The sequence below is a fragment of the Ruditapes philippinarum genome, unplaced genomic scaffold, assembly GCF_026571515.1.
Source record: "Ruditapes philippinarum isolate M1 unplaced genomic scaffold, ASM2657151v2 ctg8339_1_1_1_1, whole genome shotgun sequence".
Taxonomy (NCBI): domain Eukaryota; kingdom Metazoa; phylum Mollusca; class Bivalvia; order Venerida; family Veneridae; genus Ruditapes; species Ruditapes philippinarum.
In genome coordinates this window covers 5584-27331 of record NW_026858456.1, presented here as the reverse complement: position 1 = coordinate 27331, position 21748 = coordinate 5584, and the positions used below count along the sequence as shown (strand labels likewise).

Sequence of the window (21748 nt, the reverse complement as noted above, 5' to 3'; positions counted from 1 at the left end):
AAGACCCCTTATTTCAGATTTTAAAAGGGGAAAATGCCAAGAAAAATTTGTCAGTATTTCTTTGTAAAAATTATGATTACTTTAATAATTATTCAGGTTCTAAACACTATAATTTGCCAATTAAACCCGGCTTAATTGTAATGGCAAGGACAGGATTTAGCATGATCAGTAACTACCTAATAGCAACAACAACAACTAAAGTAAAATGGAAAAGGCTTTAAACTTTATAGTTACTAGTCATTAGTTTTCATTTATAGCTATATGATAAAAAAGAAACAAATTGTTCAGTTTTCATAGCTTATCTTATTTGCATTTGTCTATATATTACTGCTTTGTCAGTGTCCTTAGGGACATTTAAAAAGACTTGAAAGCTAAAATTTAGCCTGGCAATGGATATATCGCTGTATCGCCGATAATTCATTACCGATATATCGATACAAAAATCCTTATCGATGACACCTCTAATTTTTAATACTGAACTTTTTACATCTGAATTTAATTGGTTGCTGCAATCTGTCTGTAATACCGGAAATTGTATAGAAACACTGTTTTGACTGGTTTTAATCGCCTCATCAAAACCATATCGCAAACAATGAAAGAGCTGTCCTTCGCACACCAATCTGACTGGATATCGGCAAAAAATCCCACAACTGATAAATGTTAATGGTTTATACATTGGTATACGACAATTGCATATTATTTTCTACTAAGATACCCATCACTTAAAATAGACTTGAATTTATTGTATCTGCATCTTGTTTTCCTACATCTCTTGTCATACACTGCAGTCATTATTCTTGTGTGAGTAATCTCTGTGATTAGATAGATGAATCCACAAATTTAAAGTTCCAACAAAATTAAATTTTGTCTGCTATAAAATTATTTTCCATCACATAACATGCATTTTACTTTTTAGTAACATAGACAATCCATGAATTAAAGATCCAATGAAAATGTCCTTTGTGACTAAACCATGAAAATGTAATTGTATGCCCATGAAATCAGGTGAATTTCCATTATCTGATTTCAAGACTAACTATATATGAATGATAAACCAGCATCAGAATATCCAAGCTACATACCTCATCCACTGAAACTCCAGGGTGTGGTGTCGGGAAGGATCCTACCAGGCAGTTCAAGAAATGACTGATAGCTGCAGATAGTGTTGTCTGATCTATTCCCTGCATGTGGATCTTGTATAAATGTTTGGCTGCACGTGTGATCATCTCAGCAATACATATAGTCTACAAAAAAAAAAGATGTTTAGTGAGGTAAAAACAGTATTTGTTTGTTTATTTTGTTGAATTTTAAGTCATGTCTACACTGTTAAGGATAAATGGCGACTTTCCAGCTTTATTGGTGGAGGAAGACCTCAGATGCCCCTTTGTGCTTTATTTCAGGCACAAGCTGGCACCAGAGTAGAACCACAGGCATTCTGTAAGCTAGCTGGATAGCTTCCTCGCATGAATGAATTCAAAGTCCCTGATGGGATTTGAACCCACAGCTGTAAGGAGCAAGTGACTTGAAGGCAGTGAGCTTAACCATTCCGCACAAGCAAAACCTAAACCTGCTAAATATTTTAGTTTTTCCTTACTTTTGGTTAATCTTTAACCCTATATTGGTGGGTTCTAGCCAATTTGCAATAGATTTTACTTCTTATATCAGTGTTTTTTACTCATATAATTAAATGTCAAGGATCATTAAACTGGTAATCTTTATTCCATTTAAAAAAGTAAACTAGGGAAAAAGTCAATATAACTAATACTTACATAGATATAAGAAACAGATTTATATTTGGATACAGTCTCTGCAAGCTTGCCTAGGTAGCGCATGTTTACACCACGAGTGTGCATTGCTTCTGTCAACGTGGCGCCATCTATTGGTGGAGATGAGTGATCTAGGCAATCATTTACCTGAAATCGTAACAAATAGTAATACCCCTTTACAGTTTAATACTTAAATACTATACGAATGCTATATCTGGTATTCTATATACAGCAGCAGTTTACTTATTCCTAAAATTTTAACTCTTCTCATCAGATTATCTCTAGTTGCAGATGACATCTTTTCTTATGAAAAGCATTTACAAAGACCAATGTTTTTTTTTACAATGTTTTATTAATAAATATATCAATTTTCAAATATCAAATTCAAGCAAAAATTATATCTTTAACTAGTTGTAACTTACAAGAGTAGGTATTTGGTGCAGAACAAGGAACTCAGCAGCCTCTTTCACTGCTTGTTTCTCCTTCTGTAATACTGCAGACTGAAAATATATATAAACCTAATTGAGACTTATTCCTTAAAATTCTTATAAACACCGCATACATGTATATTATCACCTTATCTTTAAAAGACCATTAGCCACATCATCAGACTTTGAAAAACACCAATACCTGATCCACACAGACATAATGGAAGGGGAGAGGTACTCAGTGTTCTAAGGACTCTGCACCTCAACCACACATACAATCACGCTTCATCATATAGCACCAGTGCTGGTTAATTCAAGGAAACACTTGACATTGAGAGTGGTTGAAATAACATCTAGGCTAAACTTGAAATCAAGTTACAACAAACTTGTTTCACATTTCTGCAAGGATGACTCATGCATAATAAATATTTACATAAACTGATGAATTTTTGTGGCTTATTTTGCACAGCAGAATAAAGTTTAAGTTCTTTCAGGAAAAAAAAAGTCTTATAAGAGGGTGTACATTAAAACCTCCCTTGAGAAGTTGAAGCTGAGGTTGTATCTTATAAGTGGGTGTGTGCCGTGAGTTCATTGAATTGTTGTCATCAAGGCAATGTTCATCACTGATATGATAATTTGCACCATCTTTTATTTGCAAAATATAACAATTTAACAATTATCTAACTAAAAACTATGGTAAAATCATACCTTCACTTATTTATATTTAAAATTACGAAGAATATTTTACAGCAATTACCATATTACACACCATGGTAAACTAAAAGAAAAACCAAATTTTTCAAAAAAATCATACTAGATTTAAAAAACAGTGACATTTGAACTGTAAGAGAACGTACCCTCAGGATCAGCATGTTTGACATGTTTCTTGAAAGACATCGGGGTTAAAGGTCAGATTGAACTCAGTTTCACTAAGAGATCCTACAGCTTTAGCTGCCTTCTTGACTATATCCTTACTGCTTTCCTCAACTGTAAAATATAATGTCATTTATATACATGAAATAATCAAACATCTGTATGTTACACACAAGATATCTTTGTTTGGTTGGGTTTTATGTCGCACCAACACAGTATAGGTCACTTGGCGACTTTCCATCTTTTACTGGTGGAGGGAGACCTCTGATGCCCCTCTGTACATTATTTCAGGCATAAACAGGCACCCGAGTAGAACCACCGACCTTCTCTAAGCTAGCTGGATATCTTTTTACACATCTAGAATCCTACGACATTGTAGACTAATCCACCTTAAGGTGCCCCAATTGATTGATTTAAGATTTTCAAACTTTATCTTTTTAGGCTTATGGAGCTTCTCAAATTTATCAATTCAATTAATTACCTGTTTGATTTTCTTTGTCAGTAAGGGCCTCAACAATTTTTTTAGCTTCCTCCGTCTCGGCCTCAGCCATGTCCTTATCATCAGATTTCTCCTTCTCACCTGGAACAACTGTCTTTGTTGCTGCTGAGATTGCCTGCAAAAACCCGAAAATAAAATCTAGTTTAGCTGACACCTGTGTGTTAACGATTTTTGTTATTTTGCTCTTATTCTGTTTTCTAATGCGTTATTCTGAATTTTGTTGTAGATTTACATAAGCATAAATAAGCATGTACAAAAGCGGGGGTGTGGGGACAGCAGCCTAAAAACAAGCAAGTGTGATAGTCTTATTAATCTTCTGGGGTCCTTTTGGTTACATCACAATATTTTGACTTTTCAATGAATTTCTAAAATATTTTTCAAGAATATAGCATGCATATGGGTGTGTTGCTTTAAAATGACTTGTTGACAATTTCAGAGATATAACATGGTAATGTTAAAAGTAACATGTCCATGTAGACCTTCAAGAATATTGGTAAATTAAGAAAGTAGACATCATAATGTTTATATTACCTTAAGTTTTGATTCTTTTTCAAGGTCCTGAGAGGCTTTTTTGTGTATTTGCATCTGCTGAAAGTGGTAGGCCGCAGTGCGTACAAATGCTACATATCGATTTCTGAAATACAAAGAGTGATCAAACATTTCAATTCTGAAAAGAAAATCTAAAAAGACAATCTATCATACCCAATATATATCATGTTGTTATTTATAGAGAGAATATTTTTTCACAGCAGTTATAGGCATGTGGTTGGAAAACAGCAACCTTAGCTCATATCCTGCTGAAATTGTGAAATGAATTTGCCCTGCTTTTGAAATTTTAACAGTCGAAACATTGAAAATTTAAAGGAATTTGATATCAAATTGAGCTACCAACTGTATAGGGCCTAGTCAGACTGCATGAGAGCGTAAGGCTAGCCTGTTTCCTTATAGGCAGCAAAGGCTTCTCACTGTCAATTCAATCAGGTCAAAGGTTAACCAATCAGCCACCAGATATATATACAAATATCGATAAAAACTACTTACTCTACAAACGCGTCAACAAGTTCCTGTCTAAGACAACATAACTTGTGCCTGTGTTTAAGGGGATAACCATGATTTCTCATATCATTAGATAACTCATCTGGTGAAACTGTAATCAAAAACATACAAAGAAAATTCAGTAAAATTATTTATTGATGTATATTTGCAGATCTTGGTCAGTCACCTACAATCCAAACCATTAACGTTTGAGTTGCTTTTGTTGGTATATACATAATTTATTTTAGTTTGATTGTGTAGGAAGCTATAAGCTTATAGACACACTTTTGAATCTGTTCCTGGAACCAACCAGTACTGAGCAACAAGTGTAAAGTTTCTTGCTCAAGGAAACAACGACTCAGGGACAGGGCTTGAACCCATGCGGCTAGCTATCATTAGATTACTAGTCTGATGTGTTAACCAATTGGCCATGCCGCCACTTAGTTGCTCTTGTTATGGGCCCTGGTAAGTCATGTATCATCAAGGCTACAAAGATATGTGTTAAAGTTTCAAGAAAACATTCTTGTTAATATATAAGATTTTAAGTTGCACACAAAACCTGAACTTCTCTTTGTTTGCTGGTTTGGTTTTAACAGCCCACCAACACAGTTTATGTCATAAGGCGCCAAAACATGAAAGATGATTTTGGCTAACCCCAGGTGTTACAAACTTAAGGCAACACCTGGGGTCAAAACCACCTCACCTACTGAAGCTATGAGATGCATCCAATCCAGTTGTTCAAACAGTGGCTGCATGCTCAATCAAGTATATTTGAGCCGCGTCATGACAAAACCAACATAATGGGTTTGCGACCAGCATGGATCCAGACAAGCCTGCCCATCCGCGCAGTCTGATCAGGATCCATGCTGTTTGCTATCAGTTTCTCTACTTGTAATAAGGTTTGTAAGCAAACAGCATGGATCCTGATCAGACTGCGCGGATGCACTGGCTGGTCTGGATCCATGCTGGTCACAAACGCACAGTTGGTTTTGTCGTGACATGGCTCATTTATTTCACCTACCTTCAGAAAAGTTAACATCTGGAGGGAACGTCCTCAGCAGATCTAGAACGTAATGTCTCTGATCGTTACCCACAATTCCCTTACACTCTATAGATGAATACAACTCCACTTCCTCCTCCTTCTCATTCAATACCCTATATTAACAAAACAACTATTTATATACCTGTACATATTTTTTAAAAGATAAAGTATGATCTGGAAAGACTTTTGTTGATTTAAAAAGTGATAGATAACTTTATTTAATATATGTACTTGTATTGCTAAGCTTACTACTTAATTACATGCATAAATATGCCTAACAAAGAAAATCCATTTCTTTTTTTTTTTTTTTTTTTATAAATGTGTGATCCATAACGACTTGGCTGATATAATGTACTGACATTAAAATTTAGTTGAATATATTATTTTAATAAATCACTATTCATTACTTTTCTTCTTTATTTTCACGAAACAGCTAAAAGTTTACATTTTAAAAGAATGTAAATCGCAAGTAGAAGTGAGGTAAGACTTACTTGTGAGGTCTTATTTTTAGTTGACTAGCAGATTTTTGTAACTGAAATGCAAGTCAAATCATTACTATACAATTTATATCATTACTATTCAAGAATAAAACATAGGCATCTAGATCTACTTTCAAATATTTATCACATACCAGTGCCAATTTTGTGACTTTGTAAAAATTGTATTGTACGATCTTGCATATATTTTGACGCGACATCATTTGCGTTATACAAACATAGTGTAAAGAGACGCTCATTCTTACAGTACTCTACAAAGCATGTCAATGAAAAAATTATTCATCTGCACTTTTAACAGTCTTTATTTTGGATATGTATGTAGTTTCACTACTGAATTCATTGAACAAGTAGAATAAAGTAATATTTTGCTCGCATAATATAATTCTATTAAACTTGTTCAATAAATTCAGTTTTGAACTTACACTCATTCAGATTTGAACTTACACTCATTCAATATCCTCTATATACTGTATCAGAAGAATAGAATTAAGACATGCTGTATGAAGACTTCATATGGTATAATTCCCATAACGATTTCTTTCATAAAACAAAGTTCAAGCCCGTTTCAAGGTCAAGATCATATTTCAATTTGTCAACATAAGCTTATGGCTGAATAAAAATTTTTATAGCTAAGGTAAGTCATCCATTTGCAGACAAAGACAACCTGGCTGCAGAAAAAACAATATTGCCCCTACAAAATCATCACTGCAGAAGTATATAAAATTATTACTGGAAAGCATTATGAAAATAATAGTTAAACACTGAAACATTTATCTTACCAATTCTTTGTATTTATCATTTGTGACAACAGTTTTTCCAAAATCTATTGAACCGTAAACCACTGATTGCTCCTGCTCCCGCTCTAATATACCTGTATAAAATTTAATATATTTATGTCCAAATTACTATAATCAAATTCACATTCTATCATTTTAAATTGACAATTATACAAGTATATATATATGTATTTATCTGTACAAATTTACTTTTGATTACAAATTTTACTTTCAATTAACACATGCTGTACAAAATCAAAAAGCCCCAATTACATGTAATTTAACATTTTTTAACAACGCACCCTGTATTTTCTTAATTAATGCAAATTTACATACATGAACAATATAATTAAAATACACCACTTTGTTTTAAATGACTTTATAAAATATTTTAAATAACATGCTTGGTTTGATTTATCTACACAAATTGTAATGCACCCAATGCCCTAAATCTGAACCGAAGTAGAACCACCAAACCCCTTTTATAAGCCTTAATTCCCAACATTAAAAGAATCCAAAGTTTCCTATTCAAAACCCAAACATTGGTGAAAAGGGTTTTCCCGAGGTTTGAAAGGGGCCCTACCATAAATGCATAAATATTGTTACAAAATTTTTGCTTTTACAACCCACAATAAAATTTTGGGAAAAAATATTTCGTCTTATCGATTGCAAAACATTAAAAAACAGCAAAAAAAAAAGCAATTTAATTTAAATGTTTACCTGGTTTTGAAGGTTTTTGTGTTTGTTATTCCTTTTTGGGCCCTGGGTAAATTAGGGGAACCCTTTTCCCCTTGTTTTTATACTTTCCCCTTTTAAATATTTGTTAAAATATGCTCTCCCCCCTTTTGAAAGGTCTTTTCCCCTTACAAGTTTTTAATATAAATTCCCTGTGAAGGGGTTCTTATATTTAAAAACTTGCGTTCATGATTGGGAAAAAAAAAATTTTTTTTTTTAACTTCCACTATTTTTGAAAGTAAACAAACTCACAAATTTTCCATTTTTTTTTTTTAAACAAACCATATTCGTAACTTTTTTTCGATTTCAGATATAAATTTTACCTATCACAAACATTCAAAACTTCTTACATGTTTGAAAGCAAACAAATTTTCAAATTCCTTCAATATTAAAAGCAATTAAAATTTTAATTTCCCACCAATTTAGAAACTTACTGGTGCAGCATAAGCAGCAAAATCTCCGAAAATTCTTTTAAGGTTCCCTGACATCAAACCAAAGCTGAAGAAGATTTTTTCTTTATAAACCCATCGGGTTTTCCCTGTAGTAAAAAAATTACAACAAAGCCCATTGAGAAATACATAAAGTAAAAGGGGTTAAAAATTTTTGAAAAAAGTTTTTAAATTTCCACTAGCTTTACCCCAGGGTCTAAAAAAGTTAAAAAAGGTTTTTTTCCCAAAAAAGAAATATCCCCTTTTTGGGGAAATACAAACCTGTCTAAGTTTCCCAAAAAAGGGGAAAATTCAATGCAGTCCAAAAAAACCAAAACAAACAAAAGTATCTTGAATACTTAAAAAATTCTGACTCCAAACAACACCTATTTCAATAATGAACAGGTTTTCCATAATTAAAAACAGGACCAGTCCATTAAGCAAAATCAGGGGGGAAGATAGGTTTCTGAAAAAGTTAACATACTTGGCTCTCATCTCCAGGATTGTGAATTGCCATCAAACATTTAACCATCAATTACAGACTGGAGCACCTCTTGTAGCTGCTGGCAACAAAAATCACTGTGTACCCTAAAATAATTCGGATCATGGTAATATACTTAATTAAGGGCAATTAATTAATGAATTGCAAAATTTCTTTTGGTTGAATTGAATTTGTAACAAGTCATGTGCCCTGCAAAAATATGACCAAAATTCCCAACAACTTCTGATTTTTTTTCCATTCCCAAACATTAATTTTCAAATTGTTAAGACCTAATTCAAAAACCCGGCCATTGGTTTTTGAGGTAAAAAAGTTTAAAGATATTTAAATTTTTTGCAGGCAAAATGACTTCACCCCTGTTTTGACGGATTTTAGGGAATGACTGCCAAAATTTAGCTCTAAGGATGCCTTTTTTTTGGTAAAACAGCTTTCAAAATTACTGCTTTAGAGTCTTAAAATCAGTTACCCTTAAAAAGTTTATCAAGCCTCTAAGACCCTCAAGCAATGGGACGCTCTACCCCAAAGGCATAGACCTCTACCCCATTTAAATTTATAAATACAAATCTGTAAATTTGACAGACATAGAAAAAATTCTCTAAAGCAAAATAAATAGTTTCAAAGTACATGTATATTCCCACAACTAAACCCTTAAAAAAATAGTGCTGCTTTGTCCTGATAAGCCTTTCCTGGCAGGCTTTTTGTACGAGAGAGTCTCTCGTTTTTTGTATCCTCTTCATTCCAATCTCTTGTTTGACCAGGAATATGTTCCTCATACCCGAGTCGGGTAGAAAAAGCTACAATGACACATTATTAAAAATTTTCTTTACACGTCAAGTACTGTTGCACAACAAATATTATTTTTAAGAATTTCATTCTAGTTATTTTTAGAAATTCTGATTGTATAATTTTTATTGTAATAATTCCTAACAATTCCTTTTTTTTTCTTTTAAATCTTAATCTATGTACTACTGATCAGCTAATTTTTATCATCAATATGACCTTCAAGAATGACATTGACCTTGATGGTTTAAGACATTAACCTTCAACATAATCATAATTAGGAAAATCTATTTTTAGCCTGAATGACCTTAACCTTGATCAGATCAACCTAAAACCTCTCTACAAAATAAAGGGCTAAGGAAGGAACACACAGAATATTGGCCCATAATAAAGATGTCATCAGAAATGGCTTGTACATGTAATGGAACAGATAAGATCGTCAACTATCTTCTCCACTGCGAAATTTCAAAGAATATAAAAAGCCTCAGCAGTAACATTGCCCGTTTGTTCAAACATGTTTCAAAGAAAATATATACAAGTTATTTAACCTACCATCTTCTGCCCTAATGTAGTCAACAGTATGTTCCTGTAGTGGTGCCATCCATGTGTAAACCTGATAGGGTGTGGGTACGCGCTCAAACGGGTGCTTTTGACCACGTTTCTTAAGTAACATGGAGAAATTACGTTTGAACGCAGGACTCAACTGAAAATGAAAAACGTATCAATAGTAAAAATGTTTAAATAAATATCCGTGGCTGGTTTTACAACATGAACGAAAATGAATTTTTCATACTTTTTGATGATACTCAAGAATATACAAATAAAATCTTTTATCAAAGAAGAAAAGTTGTTTAAACAGTTTTTACTTTTTCTGTCTACTTCTCTTCCGACCCACACACCATTATTTTTACTTTTAACTGTCTCATTTGTACAACTGCATGACAAATAATAGAAATCTGGGGACTGGTTCTATGAAAAAAGGTATATAACTATAATAATGTTAACTTACTTGATTCAGTAGTTCTATCAATGTATGTGACAAGAATTTCTGTGCCGCAGCTTTCGGATTGAATACGTCTTCTGTGCACCTAAAATAGGATACATCAACTGTCCTTAGTAAGTTGGTGAAAACATGTAATAAATCAAGGTTCATATAAATATGAAAATCTTAATCATAATAAAACAATTATATGAAATAAGTCAAGGTTCAATTAAATATGAAAATCTTAATCATAATAAAATAATTATATGAAAATACCATTATACGAAATAATTAAAATTGTTTAATGACACAAAAAAAACTTATACTCCCGAACAAATGTAGTATTATATAATCAGAAATATTACATACTGGTTAACATAGAATCCACGGGTTGATGCTGTGATATGATATTTCTTCTCCTCTAAGGTTACTGCATACAGATATATCAAATCTCCTGTAATATAAATACACATCTTAATGTCACAAAACAATTACACACTGACATGGAACACTAGCTCATTCTTATCTTTTTTTATACAAAGAAACTTTATTTCCCAATACTCATATGAAAAAGTTGCTCATAGTTTAACCAACTTATTAAATATGACGTGCATTCCAACTAAAATTTGAAATAAATAAATTGCGTACAAAAACAAAAGGTTATCAAACAGCGCACTAAATATCATATTGATACTAGCATCATAAACTGCATATAATATTCAACAGTACATTAACAAACCAAATAAACAGCACACCGGATAACTTTCAATGTGCAGTATTTACAAAAAGTAGAATTCAAGCAATAATTTGATAGAAGGGTTGTGTGATTTTATGCCACACCTACACTTTTAAGGTCATATGGCAACTTTTCAGCCAAAATTTTTCTTTATAATAAAATTCTCTACAAGTATAGACAATGTATCAAGATTCCCTTTGGCTGCTACAGGCCATAATATCTTGTCGATACCACCTTTAGTTTTTTGATGACGACATCCCTATAACTAACAAGAGGGCCATGATGGCCCTGAGGTCGCTCACCTGTATATAGCTCCCCCCACACCCCCGGCCAATTTTTACCCAAGGGCTTTTATTTGAACAGACTTGGTAGACACCCATAAGAAGATGTTTCATGCTAAACATCTAAGTTCTAGCTCATTGGGCTTTTTAAAAGAAGATTTTTTGAGTTTTTACTATACACATATAGTTAAAAACAATGACACCCCTGGGGCAGGGCCAGTTTTGACCCCAGGCTTTTATTTGAACAATCTTTAAGATATTTACTTAAAGATGTTTCATGCATAATATCTAAACTCTAGCTATTTGAGTTTTTTCAAAGAAGATTTTTAAGTTTTTGCTATACACATATAAGGAAAATCAATGACCCCAGGGCTTTTATTTGAACAAACTTGGTAGACATTCACTAGAAGATGTTTCATGCCAAATATCTAAGCTCTAGCTCTTAGGCCTAAAAAAAAATTATGTCTGTTTCGGGTAACCCGACCCTACCTATAACAAGAGCTGTCACAGGAGACAGCGAAGCTCGACTAATAAAATACTGGACGCAGTAAGGAGGACAAAACTATGAAAGAAAAATCAATCATGTATAATTATGTATTAAGTTATAGTAAAAAAATAACATTTGTTAACATAAATTCCAAGATCAAGGGGAATAATTCTAGAAATATTCATGCTAGAGTTATGGACCTTGTCACACAACATTTGTGTAATGATAAGAAATATATATTTGATGTTTGAAGTAGATACCTTAAAAAGTAAAGAAGTTATTATATTTCTTAAAGAAAATCCTAAGTTCAAACAGAGATAAATCTGTAAATATTGCTTCAAAAGTTATGAACATTATCACGTAAAATGTAATTGATGATAAGGAATAAGTATTTGAAGTTTGAGGTAGATACCTTAAAAAATAAAAAAGTTATAATAAAAAATAACATTTTTCTAGTAAAAAAATCTAAGTTTATGGGGAGATAATTCTTGCAATATTGGTGCTAGAGTTATGAACCTTGTCACATAAGATGTGGATGATGATAACGTTAATATATTTTAAGTATGAAGTTGATCCCTTTAGAAATAAATAAGTAACAGTAAAAAATAATATTTTCTATGGAAAATTCTAAGTTCAAAGGGAGATAAATCTGAAAATATTGGTGCTAGAGTTATGAACCTTGTCACATAAGATAGGGATGATGATAACGTAAATATATTTGAAGTATGAGGTTGATCCCTTAAGAAATAAAGAAGAAACAGTGAGAAATAGTATTTTTTGAGAAAAATTCTAAGTTCAAGGGGAGATAAATCTGAAAATATTGGTGCTAGAGTTATGAACCTTGTCACATAAGATGGGGATGATGATAAGGTACATATATTTGAAGTATGAGGTTGATCCCTTAAGAAATAAAGAAGTAACAGTAAAAAAAATAGTATTTTTTAAGGAAAATTCTAAGTTCAAGGGGAGATAAATCGAAAATATTGGTGCTGAGTTATGAACCTTGTCACATAAGATGTGGTTGATGATAAGGAACATATATTTGAAGTTTGAAGTTGATACCTTAAGAAATGACAAAGTTATAGTGAAAAATATTTTACTGCACCAAAACTTTAATCTAAAATCTGGACGCGGACGCGGACGCCGACGCCGGGGCGAGTAGGACAGCTCTCCATATACTTCGTATAGTCGAGCTAAAAATGCGCCTACCCTAACTATTTTTTTCCGTTTCTGGACAAAAAAAAATTCGTTAGCCAAAGGGAGGATAAATGGGAATTGAAAGCTTGAGACGCTCTCGTAAAACTCTCAGACGATTTAGATCGGTCATTTTTAGTTTATATACGTGTTTTGATTGGCTCGTGCTGTATTGTGGTCCAATGAAAATCACGCTATCGGAAATAAAAATTCTACATGTAGACGATATTTTTAGAAGGGAATTCTTACCGGAAGTATTCTCCGGTTCCGTTTTACATACATTGACATAGAGCGGAACGGGGAACCACGCACGTGTTGCGAGAGAACACTTCCGATTTAGGAATTTCTACATGTAGAATTTATCTTAGAATACAGGCACATAGGACTTAGTGTCTCTCGTGGAGGATAAAACCATTTGAAAGTATGTAAAATCCAGTTGTTTGCATGTGTGTTCGACCCGTTTGATCTCTTTGTTGATGTAGTATTTCATGCGTAAATACCAGGCTACAATGTACATGTCATGACGGTCTACTCTTTCGGACCTGGGTGATATTTGACTTTCTGGCTTTACTGTTTTAATTAACGTGAAAATAAGGATCTGTTCATAGACAGTTTTGAAAGAAAAATATATATTGCATTGATTTCATGCGAAAACCCGACGATACTACCTGCCAGTGGAAAATTTTGACACCGAGAACGAACATACCCATAATTTTCGTACTCGGATGATGTCGGTGAAAATTTTTTTTTTTAGTAGATCTATATTGATATTTTATTGCATAAATAACAAGGTTTAACACATTTTAGGTAAAATCAATGCCACTATTTTTTATTGCTTTTAATATTCAAAAATTTGAAAAGCTGTTTTGATATGTCCTGTGCCACACTTCAAAATGAATATTAAAACAGTAACATTAAAATGAAAAGGGTGAAAAGGGTGAAAAAAACACTGAATTTACACATTTCAGCTTGATTGGAAAATTGAAAGTGTTACAATTTATTAAACCAGTTCAAGTTCAGACAGTAGTTAGAGGCAAATGAGACCCTAGTCTCACTGAAAATCAAGTGCACTCGAGTATAAAGTATAGCCACAGGTCATATGTACATAGATATTCTGGAGACCTGCAAAGCTTTTCCAGTATATTTTTCATCCTCTTTTGCATACTGAAACAAATTTTTAGCCAGACTTGGAGTCTGACTCTGTATTGTGCATCATTTTGTTTCATACCGTCCCATTTTCCATGTGTTATTGAGATCTAGTCTTTGATTTTTTTCAGATGGGCCATGGATACTATTAGACGACACTTTGAATGACATCTACAAAATGCCAATTCAACAAAAAGCTTGGCTATTGTCTTTGATATGTTGACATACATGTATCTGATAGAAAATAAACAGTATTTGATTGACAAGGGTGTCATTTTACAAATAGAAGTGTTTGCACTTTTTATGTGAACCAGTGTATCAAAAGTGCAATTCAAAATTATAGATTTTGTTAAATTGTACCATAGTGTCAAAATATAAACTTTGTTATACTGTAAGAGCTTCAAGATGTCAGCTCTACAATTGTTAATTCAATGAAATGTGCAGTATTTAATGCACGAATATCAAATAGTGAAAACAAGTCTAGAGTCTAGATTTTTTAACTAAAACTTTGAAAGCCAGATCACAGCATGTCATTTTAGCTCTTTTATTGTGCTTAACTCCTACCATGCAACCATTGTAGACTCAGATCAGCAGAATTGAAACCATGCAAGCTGATGAGAATCTGCACTGTTTGCTGTTCAGATTAGAGTCAAACTTAAAGTAGTGGCACTGTGCCTGTAGCAAACAAACATCAAAATTAACACATTTGGGTATATTGTCTTTATTCAATATTGAAATAACATTAGATCGCATTAAAGCTATGCAGATTTTAATCAGAATTATTGTTTATATGATAAAATATGATAATACAAAGTCAGGCAATGTCAGTAGTGTAGGAAAGACTGCCATGTGCAAGAAAACACTCTGAACTTACGACAGATTTTGAAAAAAAAAATAAAAAAAATAAAAAAAAATCCCTACCTACCCTACCTAGCAATTTTGGGAAGGTTACCCTAAACAAACAATTTTTTTTTTTTGGCCTTACGGTTCTTTAAAAGAAGATTTTTTAAGTTTTTACTATATGCATATAGGGAAAATCAATGACCCCAGGGCTTTTATTTGAACAAACTTGGTAGACACTCACTAGAAGATGTTTCATACCAAATATCTAAGCTCTAGCTGTTTAAAAGAAGATATTTAAAGATTTTTCTTTCCGTTGCCATGGCAACCAGAGTTCTGCATGGAATTCAATTCTTTTAACAATTTTTAAAGGTGACCACCAAAGGAACATTCCTGTGAAGTTTGGATGAAATTGGCTCAGTGGTTTATGAGGAGATGTCATTTAAAGCAAAAGTTTACGGACGGACGCCGGACGAAAAGCGATCACAAAAGCTCACCCTGTCACTTTGTGACAGGTGAGCTAACAATGGATAGTTCCAAATTCAAAGCAGGATAGTTCCATTATAAAAATTTGGGAAATTTTAACATAACCCTTACTGCTATGTGGCAGAAATGCATGAAATAATTGATAAAGGTCTTCATACCATGCAGTTTCCTGTTTCCAGGTGGGGGATTCCATCCACTTAGTGTCAAAACTTTCAAACATGGTGGAGTCTGAAATACAACATATAATAAAGTATAAAGTTGGATCAGATTTTTACAATATTACCTTATGAAACAGCAATAACACTGTTTACAGTAATATTAATACAGTAATGCTATCTTAAGAAAGCACATAATAATTCTAAACATTCCATGATGGGTCTGTCAGACTTCCCGAAAGTTGAAAAAAACTGTCAGACATTCGGTCTGACAAACCATGAAAATCTGCCGGACCGAAACAAAATCTGTCGGACCAAATAAAATTGATCAAAATCAAAGAAAAACTTGTGTTTGTATTTCTATTTAGACACTGTTTTTTATTTTTTCGCCGTAAAAATCGGCACAATCCGTACAGCGCATTTTCATCTCCTCCCTGTCATACACCAATGATTCATGGTTCTGCTTCCATTTTTCTTTAAATTTTGTCTCAGGTCTATTCTTTTCATCCTTTTATTGCTGTTCTGGGCACTCTTCTGGCGTAGATTTTCGTTTTCCCCAGGTTTTGCACCTTTAGCGACGCCATTTTGTATACATGCGGCTTGGATAAAAGCCGGACAGTCGGACCGATCCGGAATAAAAATTTGTCGGACCTGATCAAAATTTATCGGACATGTCCGTCGGACCGACATATTTCGGGAAGTCTGGTCTGTACTGGAAAATGTCTTCAAATATGATGTTCAAATCATGGAAAACGATACAACACATTGTTACTGGATGTTCAACATATGAATCATTATAAAACACATTGCTACTAGAATTATAGTCCTTTCCAAATTACTTCTGAGCTATGGTGAAAACAATAATATAAGAATTCTGTTCTGTCCTGAATTCTGTTCTCAAATTACCTTTAGTTCTTTGATATTTGGGTGTAGAGGTAGTAATGGTCTTTCTTTACTACCTGGCATGATATAGTCAGGGGGTGTGCAATCCAGGGAGTCTTTGTGCTTCTTTTCTGCAAGTATATAATAATTCATAAATCATATCAATTTCATGACCCTGAACACCTTACTGAATTGTTTATCTTATCAATTACATAAACAATCACAACTTGCGCTCTTTTTTAAAACAGATAATAATAACAAACCTAAATTCAATAGTTAAATATAACTGCATAAAAACAGTTCAGGTAATAGAATTTGAGTAAGTTTTGTATACTGCTTCAATAACACAAGTATAATTCAAGTGTATCTAAAACAAGATATGTTTGTAGCAATTAGTCATGTGATAAGGTTATTATGCATGACTTCTGACCCAGTGATCAAACAATTAATAAGGGTTATAAAGTATCTACTGGTCATGACTTTGACCCCTTGACCCAAAACTCAATAGGGGTCATCTGCTGGTCACGACCAATCATCATACAAAGTTTGAAGTTCCTAGGCCTAGGTGTTTTTAGTAAATTGATCAGAAACCGTTTTTACCTACAAGGTCAATGTGACCTTGACCTTTGACCCATTGACCCCAAAATCAATAGGGGTCATCTGCTGGTCATGACCAATCACCATGCCTAGGTTGAAGTTCCTAGGCCTAAGGGTTCTCTTATTATTGATCGGAAACCGTTTTAACATACAAGGTCAATGTGACCTTGACCTTTGACCCCAAAATCAATAGGGGTCATCTGCTGGTCATGACCAATCACCATGCCAAGTTTGAAGTTCCTAGGCCGAAGCGTTCTTTAGTTATTGATCAGAAACCGTTTTTACTTACAAGGTCATTGTGACCTTGACCTTTGGGCTTAATCCCAAAATCAATAGGAGTAATCTGCTGGTCATGACAAATCACCATACCAAGTTTGAAGTTCCTAGGCCTAAGTGTTCTTGAGTTATTGATCAGAAACCGTTTTTACTTACAAGGTCAATGTGACCTTGACCTTTGACCCCTTGACCCAAAACTCAATAGGGGTCATCTGCTGGTCACGACGAATCATCATACAAAGTTTGAAGTTCCTAGGCCTAAGCGTTTTTAGTAAATTGATTGGAAACCGTTCTTACCTACAAAGTCAATGTGACCTTGACCTTTGACCCCTTGACCAAATAGGTCATCTGCTGGTCATGACCAATCACCATACCAAGTTTGAAGTTCCTAGGCCTAAGGGTTCTTAAGTTATTGATCGGAAAGCATTTTTACCTACAAGGTCAATGTGACCTTGCCCTTTGACCCCTTAACCCCAAAATCAATAGGGGTCATCTGCTGGTCATGACCAATCACCATACCAAGTTTGAAGTTCCTAGGCCTAAGGGTTCTTCAGTTATTGATCGGAAACCGTTTTTACCTAAGAGGTCAATGTGACCTTGACCTTTGACCCCTTGACCCCAAAATCAATAGGGGTCATCTACTGATCATGACCAATCACCCATCTCAAGTTTGAAGTCCCTAGGCCTAAGGGTTCTTTCATTATTGATCGGAAACCGTTTTTACCTACAAGGTCAATGTGACCTTGACCTTTGACCCCTTAACCCAAAAATCAATAGGGCATCTGATTGGTCATAACCAATCACCATACCAAGTTTGAAGTTCCTAGGCCTTAAGGTTCTTTAGTTATTGATTGGAAACCGTTTTTACCTACAAGGTCAATGTGACCTTGACCTTTGACCCCTTGCCCCAAAATCAATAGGGGTCATCTACTGATCATGACCAATCACCATACCAAGTTTGAAGTTCCTACGCCTTAAGGTTCTTTAGTTATTGATCGGAAACTGTTTTTGCTTTCAAGGTCAATGTGACCTTGAACTTTGACCCCTTGACCCCAAAATCAATAGGGGTCATCTACTGGTCATGACCAATCACCATACCAAGTTTGAAGTTCCTAGCCCTTAAGGTTCTTTAGTTATTGATCGGAAACCGTTTTTGCTTTCAAGGTCAATGTGACCTTGACCTTTGACCCCTTGACCCCAAAATCAATAGGGGTCATCTACTGATCATGACCAATCACCATACCAAGTTTGAAGTTCCTAGGCCTTAAGGTTCTTTAGTTATTGATCGGAAACTGTTTTTGCTTTCAAGGTCAATGTGGCCTTGACCTTTGACCCCTTGACCCCAAAATCAATAGGGGTCATCTACTGGTCATGACCAATCACCATACCAAGTTTGAAGTTCCTAGGCCTTAAGGTTCTTTAGTTATTGATCGGAAACCGTTTTTGCTTTCAAGGTCAATGTGACCTTGACCTTTGACCCCTTGACCCCAAAATCAATAGGGGTCATCTACTGGTCATGACCAATCACCATACCAAGTTTGAAGTTCCTAGGCCTAAGGGTTCTTTAATTATCACTCGGAAACCATTTGGTCTACGGACCGACAGACCGACAGACCGACAAGTGCAAAGCAATATACCCCCTTTTCTTCGAAATGGGGGCATAATAATGCTATTAAATGCCAGCTTTTTCCAACAGGTATCTTATGAAATATTTTGACCTTAACAGGAAAACTAGAAATGTGTCCATAGGACACAAGAATTCCCCAACATTCCAATATTTTGTAAATCTACGAAAGGGCACAAGCACATCTATATCCTCCCCTCAAGACGCCCTATTCCGTCGGCCATAAAATTCTTACCAAGGATATCTCCAGCAGTGATTATATTGAGGAAGGACACCGAGTTACAATCCACACCAGCGTAGGCATCTCCTGGGTCAACAGACTTCAACAAGTCTCGGATATGTCTTAAATGTATACGTGCCTCACGTATTGTGTATGGTTCTGCAATGAACAACAATTATTCCTGTATACAATATATATGTTCTTAAAAAGATTTCCAGTACCGTTCATGAACAGGCTCAATCAAATCAAGCCTACAACATTTTCAATTTTGTGGTTTTGGACATTCTCTTGGGATTCCCCCTTTTTCTCTATTTTGTAGCAAAATTTGTAAAGGTAAGTAGTAAATAAGTAAGTTTTACTAAATTTGTTATCTTGTACTGGCAGTAAATTGTAGCAGTGGTTAAGACAAAAAGTTTTGAAGCAGTGGTTATGTCAGAAAATTTCAACAAAGCTTATTATTTTTTCCCAAAATGAATACCTTTGTAAGAAAGTAGGCTCTCATTTCCTTTGCAATACACTTTTCCCAAATCATAAGTAACAACTATTTCCTATAAATTAATTCTCAATAACTTTTAAGCCATTTATAAATGACAATTGACAGATGGAGGGGCATGCAAGACCTTTCATCAACAAAACTAGAAAATCAAAGTGACCTTTACAGTGTCGAAATGACATGTACAGTGTCGAAAAAAGAAGACTTCAATGAAATTCAAATTACTCGATACATGAACACTGTACATACCTTCAACAACTTTGATAACTGAACCCTCTTTCAATCCTTCAATGCTTTTTAATTCAGCAAAGTTATCTAACGTCTGTCCGTCTAACTGTAGAGAGAAACATGTCCTGTGACATGTATCTTCACGGTCCATCAGTACCTGGTGAATCTCTTGTACCAACTCCATCGAACTCACCTACAATATTAATCAAATTATCAGAGAAAAAAAATTCCACTTGTCTGCTCGTAATTACAAGTAGAATTTAAGAGAATTTGATACAAGGCTATTAGAAATATGTGGCTTGCAAGCTACTTGTCCTGCAGGATGATTGACTCAGTAAATATTTTTCGATGCATGATTATCTTTTTATTGGAGAAAACTTCAAAATATGTAATGACTGAAAAGCAAGCACTGCTGAACATGATCAGTCAACACAGAGGTGCTGGCAAATCTTGGTCTGCACTGTTTGCATGGGTAGATTCTGTAACAGACAGTAGGCTTAGGGTTAAAGAAATTATACATAGACAATTACTTGTAAAAATTAGTAAAATATTATAATCAAATAATAACAACAACTTTATGGGGTTTACTTTTATTTTTATTTTACAAGTTGTTTCAACCTGCACTCTAACCAAGTTCTTTTGTTTTGGCTACTTAAGGTAGTCTTACTGTTATGCTTTCCAACCAAAAATATTCTAGCATCGGCAAATATCGTAGTAAATCGGTTATTTCCGGCATGTTATATTTTCAAAATCTTGGCATTAGACGATAGATTATTTTAAATCACTCATCCTTTATCACCATGTACTAAATTCTGTCTATAAACGGTTAAAAATTATTGAATATCTGAGATCGTGAAAAGAAATATTCAGGAAATGGCTGATTTATTACTATATTGGCCAATGTTAGAATTTTTCTGGCTGATTACAGTAAGACTACCTTGATTTTATTATATATACTGAAACCTCATAAAACAATAAACCTGTCCAAATTAAAAGCATAACATTATATTATTTAAATTTAGCTGTGTAACTGTTAATTTTTTTAATACAATAAATATAGTATACTTACTGGCAGCTCAAACTCCTCCACACCAGGGCATGTAATTGTCACATTAAAACCAGTGTCCTGTATCAAGAGCACCTCTTGATCTTTGTTCTCGTCACTTTCCTTCTCTCCATCCTTATCTGTTTGTTCTTCTTTCTCTCCGTTCACTTCTTTATCTGGAGATTCCATGCCGCCATTCATGTGCTCAGTTTTTCCATTCATTCTTACAACTTCAACTGTACAAAACAAAAAACTCTTGATAAATTCTTCCTTAACAAATTTATTCCAGTGATTTGTCACCTTATATAACAGAATTCTATAAAAGGCTCTTCCTAATTGAAATTTTCTTTTAAATCATGCAGTTTTTCCAAAAATCTTAACTTATGCCAGCTTTTTTTACTTCACTTAAGTTAAAAAAGAAGTTCACTATAACAATAATTTTTCCCAATATCCAGAAGCTAAGGTCTCTTACCAATTAAGTGAGAAAGTTGTCTCTTTTCCAATTAAGTGAGAAAAACCACTGTATCCTCAATTAATTCAATTTTCCACCAGCGTAACTAAACAAATTGTTTTAAACTGTATAACAGAACCGTGTAAAATAAATGTAGTATTTCCATTCAGTTGTAGAGTAATTAATTACAAAGATAATCCAAAAATGCTATTCAATACTGGACTATATATCAATATTGAAACATATACCCTGTTAGCTATCAATGCC

General features: G+C 33.9%; 1 protein-coding gene across 1 annotated transcript in view; it reads right to left on the bottom strand.

The window, feature by feature from the left end:
• Window positions 1-21263, bottom strand: part of LOC132753227 (clustered mitochondria protein homolog) — a 32677-nt gene extending 11414 nt beyond the window's left edge. Inside the window, exons 1-19 of the mRNA XM_060743671.1 lie at window positions 21055-21263; window positions 20007-20178; window positions 19280-19423; window positions 16572-16678; window positions 15669-15738; window positions 10710-10794; window positions 10368-10446; window positions 9911-10061; window positions 9283-9372; window positions 6920-7011; window positions 6135-6175; window positions 5623-5756; window positions 4608-4713; window positions 4098-4200; window positions 3549-3681; window positions 3063-3181; window positions 2189-2266; window positions 1770-1913; window positions 1083-1244 (exon numbers count right to left, since the gene is read on the bottom strand). Of these exons, the coding sequence (XP_060599654.1) occupies window positions 1083-1244; window positions 1770-1913; window positions 2189-2266; window positions 3063-3181; window positions 3549-3681; window positions 4098-4200; window positions 4608-4713; window positions 5623-5756; window positions 6135-6175; window positions 6920-7011; window positions 9283-9372; window positions 9911-10061; window positions 10368-10446; window positions 10710-10794; window positions 15669-15738; window positions 16572-16678; window positions 19280-19423; window positions 20007-20178; window positions 21055-21252 (2208 nt within the window). The 5' untranslated portion in view covers window positions 21253-21263. The remainder of the gene's footprint in view (window positions 1-1082; window positions 1245-1769; window positions 1914-2188; window positions 2267-3062; window positions 3182-3548; window positions 3682-4097; window positions 4201-4607; window positions 4714-5622; window positions 5757-6134; window positions 6176-6919; window positions 7012-9282; window positions 9373-9910; window positions 10062-10367; window positions 10447-10709; window positions 10795-15668; window positions 15739-16571; window positions 16679-19279; window positions 19424-20006; window positions 20179-21054) is intronic.
• Between the last annotated feature and the right edge of the window lie 485 nt (window positions 21264-21748).